Source organism: Trachemys scripta, chromosome 1, assembly GCF_013100865.1.
Source record: "Trachemys scripta elegans isolate TJP31775 chromosome 1, CAS_Tse_1.0, whole genome shotgun sequence".
NCBI classification, from domain to species: domain Eukaryota; kingdom Metazoa; phylum Chordata; order Testudines; family Emydidae; genus Trachemys; species Trachemys scripta.
Window position 1 is genome coordinate 265,301,004 of NC_048298.1, and position 20,006 is coordinate 265,321,009.

General features: G+C 41.9%; 1 protein-coding gene across 2 annotated transcripts in view; it reads right to left on the reverse strand.

The window, feature by feature from the left end:
- The window catches only part of NDFIP2 (Nedd4 family interacting protein 2), a 69,571-nt gene that overhangs the window by 18,866 nt on the left and 30,699 nt on the right, over positions 1–20,006 (reverse strand). For both annotated transcript variants that reach the window (XM_034758279.1, XM_034758281.1), the window contains exon 4: positions 14,057–14,144. In XM_034758279.1, the coding sequence (XP_034614170.1) occupies positions 14,057–14,144 (88 nt within the window). The remainder of the gene's footprint in view (positions 1–14,056; positions 14,145–20,006) is intronic.

Here is a 20,006-nt window from a genome sequence, read left to right on the forward strand (position 1 = left end):
AAATGGAAAAATAATAGTACATAAGAACTTAGTAGAAAACAGGAAAGGCCAGAGGCAGGCCTTGTGTTTTTCCCCTGGCTCCTCTTACTCTGAAGAAGAAGTTACTCACCTTGTGCAGTAATGATGATTCTTCAAGATGTATCCCTACGGGTGCTCCACTGTACGTGCATTTGTGTCCCTATGCTACTTATTGGAGAACTTCAGTAGCAGTGTCTGTTGGGCCCGCGCATGCGTTGTCTTTGTGCTGTGCCACAAGGCTAGCCAGCGTGCATGGGCTAATCCCCATTAGTTCCTTCTGTACCACAGAGTCATAAATGAGAACTCTCAAGTAGGGGGAGGAGGGCGGGTTGTGGAGCACCCATAGGGGGACAACTTGAAGAACCATTGTTACTATCTGAAATTTGTGCCCCAAGTCAGGAGCAAAAAACTTGTAGGGAAAGGCTCCAGACCCAACTGGATGAATAATCAGTTTAAAAAGGTTATCAGGAGTAAGCAGAAAGCCTATATGGAATGGAAAAAAGGGACTGATCAGCAAAGAAAGCTACATCATGGAGGTTAGAAAAACATATGAATGAAGTAAGAATTGCCCAAAGTCAAGCTGTCAAACATTTATTTTAATTTAAGACTTTGTTATAGAAATAAAAAGGATGGATGGATATGGCTGGGCTGCTGTGCAGTGTGGATGGGGAAGAGTTTAAAAAATAATCTCTACAGCCCCAAAACTAAATTAATACATTACCTCTGTGTTCAATAATTGCAAGATGGAACCTGGATATGAAGGCAGGACGGCTGATGGAAATGTGTGTATAGAAATAGCAATTACTACTGCACTCAAATCTGGGGTGGGGGAGGAGGGGGGGGGGGGACACCTAATATTTTTCATCCCAGAATACTGAAAAAACTGGCACACGAGATTGCTAGCTCATTCGCAAGGATTTTTGATAATTCTATCTATTTGGGGTTAGTTATTCTCCAGTCATACTGAACTAACCTTGTATCTATATTTAAGAATGGCAGAAAAAGTCATCCAAACAATTACAGACCTGTTAGTCTGACCTCAGTAGTATGCAAAGCTTTAGAACAAATGATGAAGAAAAGAAAATTAAATTCATGGAGGCAAATGGAAAAGCAGATGTAATGCAACATTGGTTTCCTGAAAGTAGAGCATGCCCAACTAACCTGCCTTCCCTCTGAGAAGGTAAAACTGATTTAAAAACAATTTATTTTTTTTTGTAGGGAGAGAGAAATATAGTAGATCCAAAATACCTGGACTTCAGTAAAGAATTTGACACAGTACCGTATGGGAAATTAATAAATTAGAAAAATGGGGTTTAGGACAAGAACAGTAAGATGGGTAAGTTACTGCTTAAAGAGAAGGCAAAGGTTGTGCTAAAAGGTAAACCATCAGACTGGAGGGAAGTTACTAATGGAGTTCCCCAAGGACCAATGTGATTTAATATTTTTATTATTGTCACAAAAAGTGGGAACGTCCTAATGAAATTTGCTGATGGTACAAAGTCGGGAAGCATTGTCAATACACAACAGTATCGGAGTATTACACAGAAAGTGGATGACTATGAAGACTGGAGTAACAGAAATGGACTGAAATTCAATAGCATAAAGTGCAGGATCATGCACTTAGTGCTTAATAAGAATTTCTGCTACTGGCTGAGGGCTCATCAGTTGGAAGTAACAGGAGAAGAGACTTGGTGTACTGGTCGATCATAGGATGTCAATGAGCCACCAATGGGATGCAGCTGCAAAAGAGGCAAATGTGATCTGGAACAGCCTTCCACTAGAAGCTATGCAGACAAACAACGTAAACACTTAAGAGAGATGAACAAATTTATGAGCAGCGTCATATCACTGGGTTGCTTGCAATGACGTGACACCTGGTTCAGCAGCGCTAAAAATCTTGTGCTTCAGGGCTTCAGCCAGTCAGCTACAGGGTAAGGAAGGGATTCCAATCCCCACTGCCAGTATATTCTGTTTTTTTGTTGTTTGTTTTGGTCTCCTTGCTCTGAAGGATCAGAGGTTGCAACAGGTAGAGACAGAACACTCGATAGACTGGATGAGTGCTCTGAAGTGGCACCAGTTCCCCCCACATACACCTCCTCTGCGGCTTAGCTGACTGGTTCTTGCCCACATGTTCAGGGTCTAACTGATCACTATATGCAGGACTGGCAGTGACCTTGGAAGGTTTTCACCTTCTTCTTGCAGCATGGAATTCGGATAGTTGTTCCTGATCATCTGGGTATATCTCAGATAATTCCTGCCATTGCAGGGGGCTCGGGCATTGATGCACCATGGTCCCTCCTAGTCTCTTCATTGAGCACACAATATTTTAGTCTCCTTTGGGCTGTAACACTTTGGTCTAGTTTTGTTTGTTCAGTTTAGTGAGAGGGTTTAGGGTGGTTTTGGTGGCCTGTGATATACAGGATGTCAGACTAGATGATATAGGGGTCTCCTGGCCTTATACTATTACTTTAGCTAAGGTCTCTGCAGCAGTTTTAAAGTCATTTTCCCAAAAATAGTTTTGGCTATTTATAAAACATGAAAAAAAATCTATTAAGGTGTAATTGTCTACTAAATTTGCACTATTAAAAAAAAGTTAAAATAAAACTTTTTGTATTAATGTTTAAAACTCCCTGTAAGTAGGGTCAGAACACCATTGGACTTAAGAGCAATATGCTGAAATTATCCATATAGCAAGTGGCAAGGCAGCACTCAGCTGACTTCAAGACATAGCTGCATGTTAATGTCCTCTGAACTCCTCACACTCCTGCAGACACTGCCTCTGTGACATTAAAGTTAAGTACAGACTGCCTGCCATATTTGAATTTCTTGGCTTTCATTAAAGTCACGCTCTCAGAATTAAACGTTTTTTAATTTACCTGTAGTGACAACACTGGAATCCGGTTTGTTTTTGAAATCAACAGCAGCAGCCTTCAAGGAGCATGATGCATCACTACAATGCATAACTGCTTCATTCAACACTGAAGAGCTGAAGCAAAACTAAAGCTGCCTTCCTGGATATCTGACATTTAAGGTTTTCTTTTAGCCAATTCACATGTCAATATGCCCACTATTAATACATACAAATATGATATTCCAGTATTTACATCCAAGAGTTGATACTTGGCAGGTGTATACATTAACTTTTTATACTGTTTAAATTTTTGAATGGTAGATCTTTATCTTTAGAATAAATAGATAACAGCTAGAACTTTCACTTAAAGCTCCTACAAAATTAACACCTACCGAAGTCTTTGGATTTCAAAATGAAAACTAAAGATATTCCATTCTACTGTCCATTGAACACCGGATATATTAGCGCTCAATTCCAAGCCCAGGCTTATGAAATTGTAGTAGTATGATACTGAACCATCCTAAGAGGATTCTCACAAAAAAAGATGTAAAAGATTTATATGTAAAAAAATATCCAACACAGAGCAATGGGTTAAGATTGCCATTTGTATCTGCATCATTCTTTGAAATAGTACATTAGTAGACATTTACATTAGAGGTGTGCCATATGTTTAGGTTAACTAGTGATACATTAACCTATGAGCCAAACCCCAGGCTAAAAATATCAAGAGATCACATCCGGCAGTCAAAAGAGAAAAGGGATATCAGCAATTTTTCATGAAGTTGTTTCATTTTTTTTTACTCTTCTGTGTATACTTCAGTATCCTATACAAAAATCCTTGCTGTATGAAGAGACTTTATAGAATTGCTCAAGTAGAAATGAGCACATGAAAAAAAAAATATATACCATTTTCTGGATTCCCAACCACACCTTCTCATTACTACTGTACTAAATAATGTAGGGGCCCAAATTAGGACAAAAGTCTTCCTAAGCAACTTCAGCAGGGTGGGAGAAATGGTAAAGAAACAGATCAGACAGGTTTCTCTTGAAAAAACAAAAGAAAGTTACTTACCCTCCCATAACAGTTGTTCTTCGAGAGGTGTTAAACATGTCCATTCCACTGCGAGTGTGCGCATACTCCAATTCACAGTTCTCAGAAAGTTTTCCCTTTAGCAGTACCAGTTGGGGTGGCCTGAGCACTCTCTGGTGCCTTCTGCACAGAGCTCAGGCGTAAAGGGTGGAGCCATCTCCAATCCCCCCCCACACCCCAGTTCCTTCCTAGTGGAAGACTCCGATAGAAAGGGGAAGGAGGGCAGGTTGTAGAATGGACATATGCAACATCCCAAAAAACAGTTACAGAAAGGTTAGTAACAGTTTCTTCTTTGAGTGACTGAACATGTCCATTCCACTATAAGGAGCTGCTCGCAAGCAGTCCCAATTGGAAGTGGGTTCAGAGTCTATTTTAAAGAGGGACTGGAGAACCATTTGTCCAAATTTAGCATCATTTCTAGGTCGTTGAGAGGTAGTGTAGTGAAAGCCAAAGCATGACATGATGACCAGGTTGCCGCTTCGCCAATGTCCAGAACGCTGGCCAAAAAAGTCAGGGAGGTTGCCTTGGACTTAGTCGATTGACCCAACGCTAGCTGGCAGATTCACGTTAGCCAACTTGTGACTGACAAGTTCAACTGGATATCCAAGAAGAAATCCAGTGAGTGGAAACAGGACTGGCCTGCATTCTGTCCGCAAATGCAATGAACAATTGAGTTGAAGACATAAAAGGTTTAGTCCATTCCAGATAAAACAGTAAAGCTCTTTGAACATCCAGAGTATAAAGTTTCTCCTCCCCCGTATTATCACGAGTCTTTGGGAAGAAGGTCATTACAAAGATTGCTTAGTTAATGTGAAAAGTGGAGACCACTTGGATGATGACAAAACATACTTCTCTGCATAGAAAATCATATATGCCGGATCTGATATTCGAGTCCTCAACTCAACCACTCTCCTGGGTGACATAATGGCTATTAAAAATGTCAGCTTCATCAAAAGGTGCAACAGAAAGGTCACTGGGGGAAGGGGGGGTGCAGGGCAGGGGGGAGACACCCATTAGCTTTGTTAAGACTAGATTCATGCTCCATGAAGGAACAGGGTTCTATACCTGTGGAAATAGTCTGTCCAAACTCTTTAAAAATCTTACAGCCATCGGGTTGGAAAAGAACTGTTATCAACAGGTGGATAAAATGCTGATATAGCCTCTAGATGTTGACCAAGCTAACTGCCCATCCTTGATGTTTTAGAGACAGAAGATAGTCCAGCACATGCTGAATAGAAGCAAGAACCAACAAACCCCTTCCAGTCTGGACCAGACTGAAAATCTGTTCCATTTAGCCAGGTTCTAGTTGACTATTTTCCACTATTCAGCAGCACATCTTGAACTTCTCTGCTAAATATTAAACACGAAGATTTCAGGTCGTCAGATGGAGGGCCTGACGACTGGGGTGGAGGGGATGACCACAATTCTGTGAAATCAAGTCTGTGTGAAGCAGGAGTGACAATGGTGGACTGATGGAGAAGTCCAAGAGCTCTGAAAAACAATGCTGATGGGCCATACCAAAATGATCAGTATAACCTGGGCCTTGTCTGGCTTGACCTGGCACAGAGCTCTGTACAGAAGAAAGGGGGGTGGGGGCAGGAGAGAAGAAGCGTACAGTAGACCCTCCGACCACTGCAGTGAAAAAATATTCATTAATGAACCTGCCCAGGAGCAAAACTGGTGACATTTTCTGTCATCTTCTCGTAAACAGATCCACTTGGGGTGTTCCAGAGCTGGAAAATGGACCTTACTACATCTGGGTGAAGGGAACACTCGTGGTGATAAACAACGCTAACACAATCTGTAATCCTGTTCTGAGCCCCGGGAGGTAGGCTGCTTTCAGAAGTATAGAGCTGGCAATGCAGACAAAGCAGAATAACTTTGGGGCAAAGTAATGAGGACTGGATGTCCCACCATCCATTTACATAAAATAGGACCATACTATTGTCAGTCAGCACCAACATGTCCCTTTCGCTGATGCACAGAAGTAACACCATGCAAACTAATCAGATAGCTACACATAAATATCACAGAGTGGAGACACAAGTCTGGGAGAGACCAGAAAACTTGTATCTGCAGGGATCCCAATTGAGCTCCCCATCAGAGGTCCGAGGCATCTGTGACTAAGGTAAAAGATAGCCGAGACAGGACAAAGGGAAATTCCTCATAAATATGGGCTGGATCCATCCTCCAATCTAAGGCAGATTGGATCCAATTTGGAATGTGCACTAACATGTCTATGTGGTGTCTCATTGATGAGCGCACCTCAGCCAACCAGCCTTGAGAAGTCTGAAAGGCAGTCTGGCGTATTGGACTACCCAAGTGCACTCTGACATGTTACTGAGTACCCTTGAACAGTTTTGCATTGTGGTGAGCAAATGAGCCTTTAAGTCTAGAATAAAGCTTTGCATTGTATGAAACCTCACCAGGAAAGCTCTGGCCGTTGTTGAGTTCAGGACTGTGCCAATTAATTACATTATCTGTACTGGAGACTGACCTTCTGTCACAGGGAGGAAATGATGGGAAGCATCTTACAGGCCTGAGCTCCAGAGAGTTAATATGTAGGACAGACTCCTTGGTGGACCATGAGCCCTGGACAGTGTGGACTTGTAGATGAGCTCCCATCCTAGAAGTGACGCATCCAAAACTATTGTGAAAGCGGGAGAGGGGGGTGGCTGAAGGGAACTCCTCAGCATACCTTGTTTGGATTCTTCCACTACTTGAGAGAAATTAGCACATGGCTGAGAATCGAGAGCAACTTGTTCAGAGTGTCTCTGTTAAGGGTATAAACTATCCTGAAAGCACAGTAAATGTAAACAGGCATGTACCGTGACAAAAGCTCATGCTGCCTGAGGAGCTGCAGGCATGAATTGGCAGTGACCCATGGGCTCATTTAGACTCGTGCAATAAAGTGCAACAGAGTCCCCCCCTCACTTGAAAGATGTCCCTCAATGTCTAGACAGAGACCACTCCTGGTGAGAGAAGAAAGGTCTGCTGAGGCAATTTGCTAGCTGGTTATGAGTCCTGGGAAGGCAAGATGCCCCTAGATTGATAGAGTGATTGATACAGAGCTCCCACAGGCTGATTGCTTAATGGTGGTGGTCGGAGGGGGGAAGTGCGGAGAAGAACGCACAGAACGCCCTGCCTGTTTATGTAGAACATAGCAGTCATTGTCCAGGAGGATCAAAATAGATGTGTGTGACAGGTGGGGTAGAAATGCCTGGCAGGCCCTGAGCTCCCTGACATTGATGTGCAGGAAAAGCTCTTCTTGGAGTCCAAAGACCTAGAGATCTGAGGGACCCCAGGTGGGCTCCCCAGCCAAGGGCTGATGTGTTGCATACCAGAAACAAGGATGGCTAGAGAAGGCCACACCTGCACATACCATGAGGCTGTGCAGTCACCATACCAGCAACTTGAGGACCTGTACCAGAACCATGAACACAGAATCCAGGTGATGGCAAGAGAGGGAGTAGACCGTGGCTAGCCAGGCTTGTAGAGGCCTGAGTCTTAGTCTCGCATGTTGCATTATGTATGTGCATGACTCCACGTAACCTATAAGACTCAGGCACTTTTGCACAGTCATCATCCGATGACTTTGGAGAGATCTTATCAGGGACACGATCAAGAGGAGCCATTTGTCCAGAAGCAGAGCCCTTGCTTACATCGAGTCGAGTACTGCCCCCATGATCTCTATCCTTTGAACAAGGATCAGGGAGGACTGCTGGACATGTTTTTTCTTGGGCACTAGGGAAGACAATTGATACCAGGAGACATAGGATGATGGAGGAGCGCGCTGAACCGAGGTCAAGGCACTTGGTGCTGACTCCGAGCACAGCTCCAAGGCCAGTCTGAGGGACGCCTCCATGAGGAAGACCTTCAAATCAAGCAACTCAGTCCTTCTGGGTCCGGGGCTTGAACTCCTTGCAAATTTGGCAGTGGACTTTCCTATGAGCTTCCCCTAAGCACTTGAGGCAGGTCAAGTGCAGGTTGCTCAAAGACATAGACTTATTGTATGAAGCTCAAGGCTTGAACCACAGTGAACAAGGCAAGCCTCGGCACCAGGACAGTGGACAGCTCCACTATCTAAGAGCGGAGGAGCCCAAACCATATAGAACTATTAAAACTCCATTAATTACTAAAAACTGTAATAACTATTTACACTAAAATTGACAGAAAATCCACTAAGAGAGGAACTGCCTAGGCAATGAGGGTGCCAGCAACCGTCATGGGCAGTAAGGAGGAATTGAAGAGGAGTGGGCTTGGCAGGGCCCTTCATACAGATGCTGTGAGTGTGTAACACAAAGGGGTGCTAGAACAGACCCAAAGGATACCACTACGGGAAAAATTTCCAGCAACTATCTAGGGACGCACACACCTCTACACTGGAATGGACACATGCAAGCACTCAAAGAAGATTATTACTCACCATTGGTAGAGAATACAAGGAAGGAGTCTATACTGATAGGATCCTAAAAAAAATGGATGGAAAAGCCCAATGTTATGACCCCCAAAATCCATTTGCTGGAGGTAATTTGATGATCCCCAAAAGTGAGAGGATTGAGGGGGCAGGAATGTACAGCATCAGGTCTGGATAATGGACATGTTTATGGTCAGAATGAAAACTTTGTAGATGAAGGCTATTGCATCAATTCAGGTGGAATGATCAAGAACTTTCACCTCTCCATTCTGGATTTCTTTTTAGGTGGCTCCAGCACACTATGGTAGAAATGGGAAACTGAGCTGTCTGAAACCAAACTAAATCTCCCTGTTTACAGGCCTATATACACCCAACAACCAAAGGGTGGCCCTATACTCCAACAAATGCAGGAAATCATTGCCTATTGACTAAGTTAAGACCATCATGGGGGAGGTCCTCTAGAGTGTTCTGGACTTCATGTGGCTGCCATCTTCGGGATTTCCACAACACTGGACACAGAACTACAGCTGTAAAAATAGAGTGGGCTGCTGCTGTGTGGAAGAATCAAGAGAAGTTCTCAAAGATGTCCTTGCAAGAAGTTTTCCCTCTGTGATGAGAGCCTGAAGATGTTCCCTCAGCTCTTGCAGATGATGTTCAATAGGGAATTAAATTTTGAATAGTTAATGTCATTATGTTTTGTCAAAATCACCTGGCAATTAGCAATTTTGCATTGCAGGGTGGCAGACAACTAACTTGCAATCAAAGTCTTTGCACTTTTGGTCTTTATCATTTGGGACTGTGGATTCATTACTGAATCCACACCTAAGGAGTTTGGTGCAGAATGGGAAGATAGTCTGAACCACTAGCCATAAAGGTCAGAAGGGACCATTATGATCATCTGGTCTGACCCCCTGCATGCTGCAGGCCACAAGACCCTTCCCTGGACTCTGCCGTTGAAGTCCCCAATCCTGTGTTTTAGTGACTTCAATCGGCAGAGACCCTCCTGCTAGCGATCCCTGCCCCATGCTGCGGAGGAAGGTGAAAAACCTCCAGAGGCTCAGCCAATCTACCCTGGAGGAAAATTCCTTCCCGACCCCAAATATGGCGATCAGTAATACCCCGAGCATGTAGGCAAGAGTCTCTAGCCTGACCCTTGTTGGCCATTATGCTATTTAACGTAGTACTGTGTCTGCTCTCTCAGCTGTTCAGGGATCCAGTAGCGGGGGGTCTGCCAAATTGTCTTGGCGGGATCTAACAAAACTTGGTTTACCGGAAGGACTACTTGTGTTGAAGATGGTGTGTGAAGAACATCCAGCAATTTGTGCTGGTTTCCTGTAATCCTTCTAATGGGATATGAAGAGCATCTGCTACTCTTTGTATCAACTCCTGAAATTATTTCAAGTCATCTATGGAACAGAGAAGGCATAACAACTTCATCTCAGAAGGATGATGAAATAATAGTCTCTGGGGTCGCCTCTTTATCAGCTCTCCTTTCTTGATCCTCAACCTTCTCCACCAGTGGTGTAGATTGTTGTGGAGGAGCGGAGGGAACTGATTGAGTGCTGACACTGGCATTCCCTGCAACCCTGGAGAACTGTTGGTGATAAAAGCCCAAGGGTCCTAATATGGCCAGGGAGGGACAACAACGGAACAGGAAAGGTATCCAGGACTAATTGTACCAAAGAGGGTGCTGAGCACACAGAGGTCTCCCAAGCTTACAAGTACCCCTCAATGAAGCAAATTCAGGAGACCGTGGTCTAGGCAGGAATCTTAAGAGCCCTGAACAAAATCTGAGAGTCTGAAGAGCTCTCATCCACACAGTCTCATGGAGGCACAAACAAAGGAGGAATGATGGTTTGTCTCTCCGTATGCATGGGTATTGGGGAATCAGGTAGTACCAGTCAGATATGAGGTACTGGAGATAGTGGAGGTTGCAGTACTGGGGGTCTGATTGAGATCAATAAAGGAGACAAGTTCATTGAAGACAAGCAAATCCCTGGAAAACCTGAACTCCTGCAGCACTGGGTACAGTTGTGTGGGAACCTGGTGGGCTGCACATGTGGAGGCCTCCAGCACCGAGGAAGGTATTGGAGGCACCAATGCCTGCTTGAATGTCTGCTGCGGTGCCAAAGATGCAGTCAAAGCTGCCGGAGGTGCCAACTTCTTCTATGTGAAGTCCCTGGAATCTCTATCAGCAGAGTCATGTTTCTATGGTACCGAAGTCTTCAGTTGGTACTGTGGAATTTAGATGTGCTTGAGGGCTTTGATTTAGAGCTCTTTGTACCAAGACTACTTGAAGCTTCTGTGGAAGCCTTTGAGGGGCATGGGGTCTTTGTTACAATGCATCTCAGAGGTATGCTCTTTGAGAAGATTCAGTACTCCTCTAGGGAGAAGTCTTTCCCCATGTCATTTGTAGGTCTCCCAGAGGCTGATGGGGAACAATGGTTGCTTGGAAACCACTGTACTGGGTGGGGTGGGGGATGTGGTCTCAAGGGCTGGATTGGACACTGGACAAAAGGAACGTCTCATCATAAGGAAATGAAGTTAATCTCCCTGCCCCTCCTGGAGCAGCTCTTAAAACTAATGCAGATTTTGCACTTTGAAAGCAGGTGTGAATCTCTGAAGACAGAAGACAGTGCAAGTTGCCATCGCTAACTGGGAAGGACTCCCAGCAAGTGAGGCAACGTTAGAAACCTGGAGACTTAGGCATGCCCCAAAAATAAATACAGATTTCTTCAAACAAGGGGGCATGAAGGTAGGAGGCAAAAGCCTCAACCAATGGAAAAAAGACCCCCAAAAAGAAACACCACACTAACTAACTAAGAGAAAAGCTATTATAAAAAGAAAATATAAAGAACAAGTATTGAGTACTATGCACATTCCATCTTTGGCCAGCATGGTTGAGAAGGAACTCAAGGCAGTTCAGCTGTCGCAGTTCTAAATACCCTCAGTACAGGGCAAGAGGATGCCTGGGGTGCATGGGCAGACCGAATGAGTACTGCTGCCAAAAAACTCTGATCGAAGGCACATGGGGTGCATGTGCACCTCAAGTGGAGCACCCACAGGGACACTACTCAAACAAGAACTAGCCACTCTTCTTAAGCTTTAAGATACCAGAAATACACACCTAAGAACAATTAGGAATATCTCTCTTGGCATCCTCACAATTTCTACCATGTGCCATAAAGCCTCATTGCATGGCACTTTTTTCTTGTTATTCGTTTATACTCCTTAACCTCAGCATTTCCCTTTACAACTATGTCCAAATATTGGTAGAAAATTGGCATAATCTGCTCTGATGGATTAATTTATTGTTCTAAACTACTGCCATGTTCTTCAACATTACTAAACCTGGCTCTCTCTCATTTATTCATTTCTATCCTTACACTATCTGATTTTTGGATAATCTCTTTGAATGTGGAATTCAACGCGTACTCAGTCTACATTAAGATGTGATCCTGAAGAGGGCTCAGCTAAAGACACATACAATTTTGCTATATATTTTGGATGAAGAAAAAATAAATTATGTTCAATATTTTTAGTTTTAATCATTTAATTTATGTCCAGATTTGCTGTTCAGCTATAATGCTTCTGAAACAAATATTTTACAGCATAAAAATAAGATGCTACTGAACTCCCATGTCTCATTTTTTACATGACGCGAAGGCAGCTAATGTCAGCAATAGCTTCTACTAAAGATGTATTTACTATTCATTCTGCTGTTTTTATCGATATGAATCACTATTTTACTCCTACAATGTACCACTTCCAGCACATGCTATACTTATATTTCTATAAGGAAACATATTTGCTTATATAGAACTCTAGATTATATGATTTTTTTTTTTTTAATTAAATGTACCAGCACTGAGGTTTCCCCTCCCGTTTGTAAAATACAGACATGGCCACTAGATGGCTTGAAAACATGACTTTCAATGCAATTTAGAGTTTTACCACTAGATGGTAGCTACAGATCATAAACTGATTCTGAACACCAGCTGGACAGTAGAAGTTTGTCGGATTCTCTTTCAGTTGAACTAAAACAAGTTTAGATAATGAATGACCCCTTTGCTGTTTTACACAATTAAAACTAAATGTGGCAAATCTGGTTTTAGGTGATCTTTGGTTTCAAAAAAATCACAATGTAAAGCTGGAAGCTAGTCAGGCAATCATAGGGTGTGTCTACACTTTTTTGCACACTCCTTTCAGCGGCATGTACAGCACATGCACTACACGAACCCTACCAATAGCAGTGCAGATGGTAAGGCAATGCTTAGGCAAATAGAGTAAGGACACATCTGAACCCTACTCGCTCAAGCAGTGTCTCCACATCAACTATTTTTAACAGTGTAGTTTCCCCAGTGCTCAAACAGCTCCCCACTGCTGAGCCTTTCCTTGCTGCCTCCCCTCACCAGTATCTTTCACAGAAGCATGTAGCTACACAGTGCAGCGCGAACACTACCTACTTTTCACTATGGTATGTACCAAAACATACCTTACACACCACTGCCAGTGATATGCAGTGTAGACATAGCAACAGAAAATGAGTTATGTCTCTCTTAGGGCAAGCCACAAGAAAATGTACTGTAGGGAATAGGTCAGAATTATCTAGTTTTACATACCCCAAGGAATGGGGACAATTCTCCAAACTCTTACCGATCTCACCCTCTGGAAAGTGTGTAGTTTTTATTTCCATGCTGAAGTACCCCTTTCGTTATTTCATCCCATTTCTCTTTAACATAACCACTTGCAGAACTTTAAATCATTTCCTTCTTCCCGGTTGGTGTTTTAAACCCAAGCGTTGGCTGGGAGGTGGCGCCTGCGGGCAGAGGCAGTTGCCTAGCCATGCCTTCGCCTAGGAGCAGCAGGGACAGGTAGCCGCTTATGCGGAGCTATCCAAGGTGAGTACTGCCTGGATCCAGCACCCCCTCCCGCATCCCCTCCCACATCCAAACTCCTTCCATCTTAGTTAACCAGAATTTTTCCACTTACCAGCACCGCCCACCCCCTCCGATTCCCCTAACATGCCAGATAAAGCTTTTACTGTATATTTGATAGAAAAGAAATGGTGCACAGCACACAGTTTCAGTGAATGTAAGTGCTAAGGCAGTGTTGGTGGCAATCCAAAGATTATCTGGAGACAGTGCTTTACATTATTAAACTGATCATAATTTAAAGTTATATTTTACATACCTAAGTTTGTTCAACTGAAAAGAATTAATACTATGTAGGTCTGAACAAATCCCTCCATAGCTATTTAGTCTGTAAGCCGCCCATATACGTGTATTACAGGTAGATTTTCAGGTAGAAGAGTAATCAATCACGTTTCTGCCATCCAGATTTTTTAATTCAAGTTAGCAGTTCTGCAGCTGTTAGAACTTTATGATGCAGTCCACCGTATAATCTTGATATTCCTGAGGCTATTAACTGAGGATATGTTCAGACCTATCTGTGACAGGTGTAAGTTAGTTTTAACACCATTCTCAGAAGTGACTGAAAAAACACAACATACTTGCTTTTTCTGAGTAACAGGTACTGTTTTACATCTGTATATAAGTAAAAAGATTCCATTTGTTACAGTGTGTTCATGCAGTTTATTATGGCTATCTTTCATATTCCGCTGTTCCAATGGAAATCTCAACTATACACGTCAAATATCTGGGATGTAAAAATAACTTACTGAAAAATGCCAACATGAAGATGCCATCATTGCCAACTCTAAGTTGATCTGCATCACTGAAATCATCCCGAGGTGGATATTCTTCTTCCTGGATTTACAGTGAAGGAAAGTTAACTTTAGGCTAATGCATCATCTTGCAGATTTAAACTATTAATTGTGATTTTCAAAACATCAGATTCCCATTTGATGGCAGATCTACATAAACGAACCTCAAAAGAACAAAATACTATTAAATCTATTAAGCTATAGACAAATGAAGTTTATTGCTTTACTATGATAAAGCCCAGTTATCAATGAAACTCAAATGAACTTTGGAGAAAGAAACTGGAACACATACATTGGAATTGATATATTCAGTTTAAATTGAGCTACAGACCATTTGAGAGACAAAATGATGTGCAACACCTAGCAGAAAAAAAATCCATCCTCACTGTAATTCCACTGTCTTCAGTAGTGGAGTTACACCATGGATGAATTTAGCCCAATGTATTTTAACATAGCCTATTCATGTACTCAATGTAAACAGAAGACAATAATTGCAGTGTAATTGCCAACCAAATATGTAGATATAATAGCTAATATCCATTTTAATAAATGCATTAGGGTTTCCCAATGTACATTTTGGGAAATTCTAGCATGAACTACTTTTAATAAATGCTATTTATTCTCATGTAACAGGTAATTATTTTCTTCCAACTTGAGAGGATACCACTAAGTTGTCAAGGAATTCATATTTTGTATGTTGACTAATATTTACCATATCAGAAATACTTGACATTTTTATTGAAGTTCAAGGGATCATTACATTTTTAGAACCACAAAATTCACTGAGGTTTCTGATTTTTGTTTTTAAGTAAAGTGTCATCTTTCAACACAACATACTTTATAAATTATACACAAGGATGTTTACTGTAGAGACATTTTTAAATAATTCCCATAGCTATGATGACCATTTTAGCTCCTTATTGCTAAACAGTTTTTATGTAACTACAATTCAATCATATTTAAATACTGTTGGTGAAGACTGGATTTTAAGGGTATATTGGAAGCCTCAGATCCCAGCACTAGCAAAAAGTTAGATTTTTGTAGGGCACAACCTGTACAAATACAAAGACATAATATGTATTAAGATATTTATTTATATGCAAGAGCTAGAGAGTATTTTAATTCATCTTTTTAAAGTGAGATCTTCATACAGTTTTCAGTTGTTGGGTTAGAAGAGGGGACAACTTACATAAGAACATTTTACACTACCAAAGTAGGGTAAGTTCCAGCTTTTAAGCTTCCAAATTTAAGTATTTGGAATAAGGAAAGTCAGTTTAATATAGCACACAGTGAAGTACCTAGTTTCTTAAGATGCTAAACTTGCAGGCTTACATAATCCCAAATATATACACACTTATTAAATAATCTAAGTTTAAATAAAATGATTTATTTAAATATGAATGCACTATAACACTATACCACATCCAATCAAACCTAAGTAGTACACATTTTATATTAGAGCTGTCATTTCCTCTGACAAAATATTTTTCTTTTCAAGCCCTAATTACACTGCTTAGGGCTTCCCAATGTACATTGGGAAATTCTAGCATGAACTACTGTCATGGGCACAAAATAAGCTCCTGTTACAGTAATGATTGCCATCCTAGACAATCTCATGTGGTAGCACACTTCAAAATAATGTATCAAAGCAAATCAAAAGCTTCACTAACACAGTACCACCAGGGGGCACAATTTAGATCTTTGCAACTCAACAGGCGCCTACACCCAACAAGAGCCAATTACAAGTGTTAGGTTTGGGTGTGCACACTGAGGAGTGAGTGTGCTGATGAATCTGAGTGCCAGTCACTCAGCATGCCATACGGTGCAGTGAGGTGTAGATGGGCAGGAATGGGACATACAGCTGCTGCTGCACCAACCCCATGGGCAAGAGGCAGCTAGAGACAGCTCACAGGCACAAAGTCCCCACCAGGCAGAGCCCAAAAGAAGAGATGGTAGTGCAGACAGATTCCAGGTGGGTGGGAAATCCAGATTGGGCTTCAAAATATGGCCCTAGCAGACCTCTAGCACAACTGTAAACCAGTGGTCAGAATAAGCATCACAGTTTATTTTCTACCTTCTTTAAGAAGTCAAGTCACATACGAGGAGACACCTACAAGATAATGATCCACAAAATTCCTCAGTCATGTTAAAACACTGAAATACCTAATCCTTGCTTTGTTTTAATGATTTAAATGTCTCATCTCAATCTTCGATTTTGATAAGAGGTAAGATGTATACGTAGTTTGGCATTTGTCTTGCCTACACATAGAATTTTAGGTGTCATGATACAGTTAGAGAAAAAAATATATTCATTTAATTTGATGATTATGAATTTACATGGCAAAAATGCAAAGTTGTAACTGACCAAAAAATAGTGTACAACAGTCCTCTTTAAAGTACCAAAAATATAAATATTTTAAAGCCACTTCATGTAACTTTGGACATCCAAACACTGACCCTTTCACTGTTTGATCTTATTCCAGGTCCAATTTTAAACGCTAAACTAGAAACAGCAACTTTCACTCAATAAAATTCTTATCCATACATGTGAAATCTGTATTATCTGTTTAGAGGAATTTTAATAGAAGGTTTGAAAATGTGTATTTAAGATGTGTACTTAAGGCTAAGTGCATAAGGTGATGAAAAGCTAAAAAATAATGATGCCGTTGTTTAAAAGTGGCAAGACAGGCTTCCTCTTGCTGCAAACAGCATAATGGTCAGGAGAGAAAAAAATAAATTCTTTTAGCTTCTTAAAGAGTCTCCCCCCCACACCCATCAGTCCTAATTTTATATTAATATTATTTTAGTTCATCTACATTAAGGGAAAAACAGACATATAATACCAAACTAGCAAGATTATTTATTTGCTTATTTACTGTTTTTAGCCACAGCAAAATATAAAACTTATAATTTTACAAATGAAGTAATATTTCAGCAGGTATGACCAAAAATACGTGTACCTGTGAGAGAGATGTGCATTGCCCCTTTAAGTACGCCGACTCCACTCTAAGTACATTGCCTTTTTAAGTAGATCAGCAAGTTGAGACAGCCCCCGCTGCCAGCATGCTCCCTCCGTCCTGAGCCCTGTCGTGTCCCCTCCCTCCCCACTCTATGAAAATGGGGTAAGCGAGGGGCAGGAGCGGGGGGGGGGGGAGAAGGGGACACCCTGACATTAGCCCCGCTCTTCCCTCTCTCCCCCCTCTTTCCCCCCACCGCACAGCAAGCAGGAGGCTCCCAGGAGCAGCTCCAAGGCAGAGGGCAGCAGCAGCACATGGCAGTGGGGGGGGAGGGACTGCTGGAAATTGATAGCCTGCTGGGCGGCTGCTGCACAGGGAACTTAGGGGAGCAGGGAGCTGATGGGGGGCTGCCGGTCCACCCTGATTCCAAGCCCCCACCAGCTAGCTCCAACGGGCTGCTCTTTCTGCAAGCAGTGGACAAAGCAGGCGGCTGCCAAACAACGTTATAAGGGAGCATTGTGCAACTTTAAATAAGTATGCTCCCCAACTGATCAGCAACGTAACAACGAAACAACATTAACCTGGACGACTAAGCGAGGAGTTACTGTACAGAAAATCTTGTTTTGTATAGTTTTGTTTTAGATGTTTCAGTCTTTCTTGAAAAGTAAATACCCCCAGCCTCCTCCTGGTGTTTTTAATGGGGTCTCTGAATTTTTTAATTTTTTGGACATGTGGTGACCAGAACTGAATCCCCATTATTGCTTAATATCTTGTTATAAAGATTTTTTTTTTAAATAGGTGGAAACTGCTACAAACACATAATGTTACATAAGAACGGCCGTACTGGGTCAGACCAAAAGGTCCATCTAGCCCAATATCTTGTCTACCGACAGTGGCCAATGCCAGGTGCCCCAGAGGGAGTGAACCTAAGAGGTAATGATCAAGTGATCTCTCTCCTGCCATCCAGCTCCACCTCTGACAAACAGAAGCCAGGGACACCATTCCTTACCCATCCTGGCTAATAGCCATTCATGGACGTAACCTCCATGAATTTATCCAGTTCTCTTTTAAACGCTGTCACAGTTATGTTGATTCAAAGCATTCTATAAAAATTAAAGCCTGTCTCTGCTTCCCAACTGTAAGCCCTTGATGCCTTTAGAGAGCTAAACAAAAAAACTTTAATTCACTTAACCCCTTTTATTGTATAGTTCATACAGTGGATTATGCAGCCCAAATAGGATGACCAGACAGCAAGTGTGAAAAATCGGGACAGGAGGTGGGGAGGTGATAAGAAAAAGACCCAAAAATCAGGACTGTCCCTATAAAACCGGGACACCTGGTTACTCTATGCCCGAAAAATTCATACATATTTTTGTAACTGTTACAGATCTTATGATATACTTCTGTCTATACAACTGATTTGTTTTTGAAGACCAGAACTAAAAGATTGTTAATGCGTTTTACCTCCTTAAATGTTGCAATCTGGTAAGTCTCACAAATACAATAGCATATCCTGTAAACAGAAAGGCACTAACTTTCCAGCATCTTCCATTTTAGTGGCACCTGTTACTGCCACTATGAATAAGGTTCTATCATCAGCTCCATTATGAATGTTTTTCAGGGGTTTATAACTTTCTTGTAACTGAAACTTGGCATGTAGGGTCTACCCTAAGAAAAATTGGCTAGTCAATTAAGAGAGTAGAGTCTTAAGGAACCCGTTTGACAGTTAGCTGGTGCAGTTCTATATAACGCAAATGGTTTTCAGAATAATTTTTTTTAACTGTATTTATAATCCCCTGAAAAAAGGGTTGATATAAATATTAGCATAATTCAAATACAGATTCTAAAATGGCACATATTTAGCATATGCAACAATTCTGAGATTTCAATGGTGATAAGATAATTCTGAAGTGGGTAAGGGAACCCATCATTGTTTACCAGCAGGAAAATTCACAACAATTTCTAAACTAGATAGAACTGTACCATACCTCTGGTGGACTGAGGAATATTTCATCAAACAGACTCCTAGACTCCCTAAACTGGCCGTGCTAAGCATGTAAAACAAACATAAGACAAAAGAACTAAAGAACAGTGTTAAGAGAAAGCCATTTATTACAGACAAACAAACCATTTCATTATTTTAAATATTCTGTTTTCACTTAAATGACTTTTTAAATGTGTCACTTAGTTTAGAATTTAAATGTATAATGAAAACCAGGAAAGTGCGATTAGAATCTTTCAAAAGAAATGAATTAACAAGGGGAAACTTGGGGCTGGAGAGGGTGGAAGAGCACATGTACCGATATCATATAAAACAGATTACACACAAAAATGCTACATGAAAAACAGTAAGGTTGAAAAGTCAAGCACTCAAAAGTTAGGAAATACCATAATTTAGGTTGCCAGTGCAACATTATCATCCTTAACATGCTAACACAGGGGTTGGCAACCTCTGGCACATGGCTTGCTGCACCCTGGCGGGCCGGGCCGGTTTGTTTACCTGCCGCGTCTGCAGGTTTGGCCGATTGTGGCTCCCACTGGCCGCGATTCGCCGCTCCAGGCCAATGGGGGCGGCGGGAAGCCACAGCCAGCACATTCCTCAGCCTGCACCGCTTCCCGCAGCCCCCATTGGCCTGGGCTGGCGAACCGCGGCCAGTGGGAGCCACGATCGGCCGAACCTGCAGACTCGGCAAGTAAACAAACCGACCCGGCCCTGGTGAGCCGCATGCCAGAGGTTGCCAACCCCTGCGCTAAAAGAACAAAAATATTTGTTTCAATTTGTCCATTTTTTCTTTGCCAGCAATAAAAAGCAACATACCTCTTTGCTACCATCAAAAGCCATTCATAATATCACAGCACTATCCCAGGAATTGTAATTGTTAACTTAATGAATCTGCTTCCTCCTCTCCCTCCAGGTATGTACTAGCTATGGAATCAAAATCTAACAG